The following is a 6,085-nucleotide window of genomic DNA, read 5'->3' on the forward strand; positions in this document are numbered from 1 at the left end:
GGTGTTCTTGTGTTTGGTTTAGGGTGGTTTAGATATACTAATATTATAACCATTTGAATATTTTTGAAATTTTAGAAATTACATTTCGGTTCAATTATATACTTACGGTTTTGGGTCGGTTGAATAAATATATAACCATAAATAACCTAAAATATATTGAACTTAAGTTGAATAACCTAATATAACCGAAAGGAACGTAATATAACCAAAATTAACCAAAACTACATATACAAAAATACCCAAAGGGGAAAAATACTTTTTTGGTTCGGTTCGGTCGGTAATTTATTCATTCTAATTTGAGGTTTGGCTGAGTTATCGTTAATTACGGCTGATTTATAAGTAAATTATAATAAAGTCATGGCTGAGATATAATAGTAGATTGATAAAACAGCACTACATAGAAAGTTCATCCCAATTCCCAAAAAAAAAACGGAACTTAACTACGCTCACCGATACTTGTTCAAGCTATCAAACTTCTTCTCTAGAGTGTCATATTTCTTTTCTATATTCAATATCATTTCTTCTTGAATCTCATTGCGCTTCTTGGCTGCATATCCTATTCCTGCTTCATATCATTATTCTCCTCCTGTATATTGACAAACTCGTCACGCAATGCATCAGTCCACCACCTCCTGAAACCGCAATCTTGACCGGGACCCTTATAAATAGTACATAACTCATATTACACCCCAATTTGTATAAAAAATCAAGAAGCAGAACAAAAAAATAAGAGTCCAGAAATCTTTACATCTGTGATTTCATACAGACAACTGAAATATAGTTCTCCACTTCTGCTAGGATCATTAGAAGTGTCAGGGAGAACCACCGCACCACAAACACACCCAACCAAAATGCCCTTGTCGTGCCTCCGGATTTTGCTGTACCTCATTTTCATCTTTCTTTCTTTACAATCCAGCTCCTACAATTCTACAAACATAATATTAAGATAATGCCTAAAGACTTCAGATGGTCCAGAGATCTACCTCAGTTAGTGCTTCAGAAGAAGTTTTCTCATCAACCCTGGAGTTGCTGCCGTAGAGATCTCTCTATGCCATCATCTTGACTCGATTACTAAAACAATAAATCGAACGACGTCGCTCAATAATATACGTGATGGCTGAGTTATTTACTTCACACGACTGACTTATGAGTTAAGATTAAGTTAACAATGGTATTACGGCTGAGTTATGCAACGACAATATTAATTTATTATACACCTTCTCGAGAATACAAAAAGTGTTGTTCGGGAGACACATATAATAATTATCTTACTTTGTTATTATCCGCACGCATAATAAATATTTTTGTAACGATTTCTTATTAAAAAGAATTCAAAAATTTGAATTCAAATTTTTTTAAAATTAAAAAAAAAGTTCCCAACAATTGACTAATATGGCTGATTTATTGACTTAGACGGCTGACTTATGAGACATCTGTATATTAATATTCTTATGACTCAAAATTTAAATTTAGAATGGTAGTATGTAAATTAACATTATTATAACTAATAAAAAGTAATAATTATAGATAAAGTGTGATTTAATTACATTCTGATCAGAATGTGTAAAACATTCTGACCTGAAATTTAAGGGTTAGGTTTAGAAGTTTACTGTGTAGGGTTTAGATGAGCATTAATAACTTACACAAAATATATTGAAATTAAGTAAATTAAACTAATGTAACCGAAAGGAACCGGATATAACCGAAATTAACCAAATATACAATTACAAAAATAAAAAAAAGGGGAAACATTAGTTTTCGGTTCAGTTCAGTTTGGTCGGTTATTTAGTCATTTTCATTTGAGGGTTGACTGATTTATCGTACATTACGACTGACTTATAAGTTAATTATGATATCACCATGGCTGAATTATCGTACATTATGGCTAGGTTATCATACATTATGGCTGAGTTATCGAGCATTATGGTTGATTTATCGAGCATTATGGCTGATTCTAAGTTAATAATGATTTGTAATTGATGAGTTATTGTACAATATGCCTGAGTTATAACTCTGTAATGGCTGAGATATCGTAACAACGGCTTATTTATATTAATATGAAGTTAAAACAAAAAAGAAATAAACAAAAATTCATAGTTCATAGTTCATATAGAAGATGACACGACAGTTAAATGGAATTCACTTTTTAAAACTGAAGTCAGCTGGGCCAAATTCTTCAAATATATCAACCAAATCATTCCAAACTATGTTATTCAGCATCTCGGGCTTATCGCCACAATTCGCCCATATCCTCTTGAACGCACGCATCTGGGATCTGAATAATGTTCTAGCCACCAAATTAAACTGCGTCCAAACCGTTAAAGTATGCTTTGAATGCCACATGTATTTACGCTACAATTAAAGGAAAGAAATAATTAGACTAAAAAATAATATTAATATGGTGGTTTGTTTTAGTGATCTTACCGCGAAGAGGAGAAACCATCGTTTCTTAAATTGGGCGGGAATCAAGCGGTACGTCAGCTACTCATGGTGCCAGTTGTGTTGAAGTATTTCTCCAATCGCGACAGAGAGAACGTGCAGGAACTTAAACCACGTAACAGTGGTTTTGTCAACCCAGGAACCCACACTAGGGTTTAGAACCGGAATATTCTCCCGATTAATAGCACAAATGATCGCTTTGATATCTCTAAGAAATTGTCCAATGACGTGAGGAACAACTTCCATGATGATAGGAAGATGTAACAGATAAACATATATGTGATTTAGGAGAATATAAAGAGAAAATAATAGAAACGAAGAATAAGATGGAAGAGAGTCAGACCTATGAATTAGGAGAAAAAAAAATAAGAAAACGAAAGGTCTCGTCGATTATTAGGTTAACTTTTGGTTTCTCGCCTATATATTGCTTGATGGCTGAGTATAGTATTTACGGGAAAACGAAAGGTCTCGTCGATTTAAATGACGGCTGAGTTATAATGCTTTGTGTTTGAGTTATCAGAAGGAATAATCAGAAAGCAAATGGCTGATTTATACGACTTGACGGCTGAATTATAGTATTTATATTACTTGACGACTGATTTATAGTACTTGATGGCTGAGTTGTAGTATTTACGTAAAAACGAAAGGTCTCGTCGATTCATATAACTGCTGAGTTGTAATGCTTGGTGGTTGAGTTATCACAAGAAATAATCTGAAAGCAAAGGGTTGAATTATATTACTTCACGGCTGATTTATAATGCTTACGGCTGAGTTATAATGCTAGACGGTTAAGTTATTACACAAAATAAAACAAATGTATTACAACAAGACTGCATCGGACAAGTTTTCACATTGTGCCCAACTTATTTACATCGAGAACATGTGTGTTGCTTCCTCGGGCGTGTATTTCCAATGGCAACTTTCAAAGATGATTTAATCCTAATCTTCTTGGGCCTTCCTGGCTGGTTTACAACAATCGGAGGCAAACACGGTTGATATGTTACAACTTTAGGAACAGGGACTTCCATATCTGGAGGCATGATTGAATCAGCATATCCGTTAACTAAATAGACTCTCCTAAATTTATAATCGCACAGGGATATACGAGACACATCCATATGCTCTATAGCTGCAATTGCATGGACGCATGGTATTTTCTCGTGGTCAAAACGATGGCATGTGCATCTTTTTAGATCCAAATTTACAACATGTAAAGATGTTCCATATGTCACCTGCACACATACAGCACAATCGTTTGTACCTCCATAAGTCTTGTTGCGGTGAAACAGGCCTATTAGGGAGAACAAAAAAAACGATAAGGTTAAGGTTGAGTTATCAAATCAGTTAAGGATGAGTTATGAATTGAGGACTGACTCATGAAACAAATACCTGTAACAGTTTCTCAACACCTCGAGCGAGCGTTGTTAGTTGCGATTTTGCATCCTCTCTCCGTTCAGAAAGCCATCTGGTCATCATATTCCGTATCGATTCTAGCAGTCAAACTATGGGAAGACTTCAAGCATTTGACAGTGCTTTGTTCATTGATTATGCAATATTCGTAGTCATTAAATTGTACCTTTCACCCGGGAAAAGAACGCGCGCCCACATTCGGACATCAAATCTTTGGAGGTATCCATGTAGTTTGGGATGAAGCGCTACAATCTCATCTAAAGCCTCATTAAAATCAGCCAGCCTAAAACACCTTGCCGCTTTTTTGACCAGAGGGAACATATGTTTTCCTTTGAACTTCACCAAAATGTTCTTATACCAATGGTAAGTGCAAATTCCAAGGGAAGCTAACGTATACACTTCACCAATCGCTTTCCCTATTAACTTATGTCTGTCGGAGATTATCGCAAGATCCTTATCGTCCGGAATGGCAACTTTGAGTTGTGTGAAAAACCAAAGCCAAGACTCATCATTTTTAGTGTCAACAACACCGAACGCTATTGGAAAATTTTGAAAGTTACCATCCTGAGCTAGGGCTGTTAGAAGTGTCTCTTTGTAACTACCATGGAGAAACGTACCATCGACAACAACAACTTTAAGCATGAAAGCATACCCAACAACAAATGCACCAAAAGCAATAAAAACATATTTGAATCTTCCTTCATCATCTATTTTGGAGACATGTGACTGTAACCGGATTTGTCGTTCTTAACATTTACATGTAAGGAGGCAATTCACTAAAACTACTCTCAGGAGTTCCCTGATCGATCTGCCTCGCAAACAACATCATCCGATATGACTTCCAATAATCCATCTGTTTGACGCCAACATACTGATAAATCAGCCAAAATATATAAATAATTCAGCCAATACATACCTTATAAGTCAGCCGTAAAGAATCAATAAATCAGCCAAGACATTCATATAAGTCAGCCGTAAGTAATCAATAAGTCAGCCAACATGTATTAATAAATCAGCCAAAATGTATATAACACAGCCGTAATGTAAAGATAAGTCAACCGGTATGTATTTATAATCCAACCATAACGTAATGATAAGTCAACCGCAACATAGTAATTACCTTTATACTAAATTTTTTATTGAAAATGATTCAAACACTTTTAGGTTTAACTTCCGGACCAAGATCACCAAGAAAGTCTCTGTAAAGAACTACCAAAACATCATTTGTTGCTTGTCGGGATCGATTAGAACGTTCCGTCACAAAACATGTGTGTTCCAAATCGTATATACGAACATATAAATCTGGCTCATCCCTTGTGTAGATGCACAAACTTTCCAATGACATCCATCAACCCAGCACTACATAATCATTGTAGTGGAATTTGATACTAGTATATTAAAATCAAATCCATCCCTAACCGAAATAAGTTTCACGTGTTTCTCAAACTCGTCTTTGCTCCTGTATCGTTGTCCTACAACAATTTTATCGTTGACAACTGTAACCCTAAAGCTTTCGGGTTCGCAGTCAATCCGGCCATTTAAATTTTAGGAGGCTCACCGTATACAGAAAAGTTATCATCATCAGATGAGCACCATCAGAGTCTTCGAAAACATCAAATCAGCTTGAAAATTTATCGTCTTCTTCTTCGTCATCAGCTTTTTCGACATCTTCTTCTTCTTCGTTTTCTTTGTCTTGGATCTTAATATAATCATAACAAGTGCCTTCAAATCCCCCACTATCCACTTCGTATGTAGATTCTACTTTTGAGTCAGAACTGCTTGGTCGTTTCATCTTTCCTCTCGCTCCACTAATTTTGGTAGACTCTTTCGCCGAAAACTCCATATAGAGACATAGTAGATTGATTTTCCATATTCCCAAAAAACTTTCCAACTGGCGATCATTGGAGACATAAAATGGTGGAGTATCATGCGGCATATGTTTCAGTTCCTTGTTTGAGAACATGTAGCTCAGCTCTAGCTGATGGCTAAACTCGTTCAATTCGTAGTCATCGAGAACAAGCTTCACAATCTTGTCATGTGTTGTTTCTGCATCTATCTGCACAATTCTAGACCCTCTATCGTCGGTGTTAAGTATATATTTGTGTTTCTTTAACCAATTATCGGAAACGACAATTACCGGAACTTGATCCATGAAAGAAAACGAAGAAGAATATTTTAACAAGAATGAGTGTAATTCAGAAGTGGAGAACAAGGAGAAATACAAGGGGAAAAACAA

The 6,085-nt window shown here is 35.6% G+C and overlaps 1 protein-coding gene across 1 annotated transcript; it reads right to left on the reverse strand.

The window, feature by feature from the left end:
- Positions 1-3,302: 3,302 nt before the first annotated feature.
- On the reverse strand, positions 3,303-4,491 carry LOC147920778 (uncharacterized). The gene is made up of 4 exons (XM_087501225.1): positions 4,467-4,491; positions 4,016-4,385; positions 3,829-3,904; positions 3,303-3,671 (listed from the first exon to the last, which is right to left on the reverse strand). Exons 1-4 carry the CDS (start codon positions 4,489-4,491, stop codon positions 3,303-3,305), a joined length of 840 nt encoding a protein of 279 aa, XP_087357351.1.
- Positions 4,492-6,085: the final 1,594 nt, after the last annotated feature.

Source organism: Camelina sativa, chromosome 19, assembly GCF_030686135.1.
Source record: "Camelina sativa cultivar CO46 ecotype springtype chromosome 19, ASM3068613v1".
Taxonomy (NCBI): domain Eukaryota; kingdom Viridiplantae; phylum Streptophyta; class Magnoliopsida; order Brassicales; family Brassicaceae; genus Camelina; species Camelina sativa.

Excerpts from the sequence above, each read along its gene's own strand:
- LOC147920778 (XM_087501225.1), bottom strand. The coding sequence starts at position 4,491 with ATGCTTAAAGTTGTTGTTGTCGATG. Across the intron at positions 3,905-4,015 it reads GTTCTTTTCCCGGGTGAAAG|ATGGCTTTCTGAACGGAGAG; the intron begins GTACAATTTAAT and ends TATGATGACCAG. Across the intron at positions 3,672-3,828 it reads GTGTTGAGAAACTGTTACAG|GTGACATATGGAACATCTTT; the intron begins GTATTTGTTTCA and ends GTATGTGTGCAG.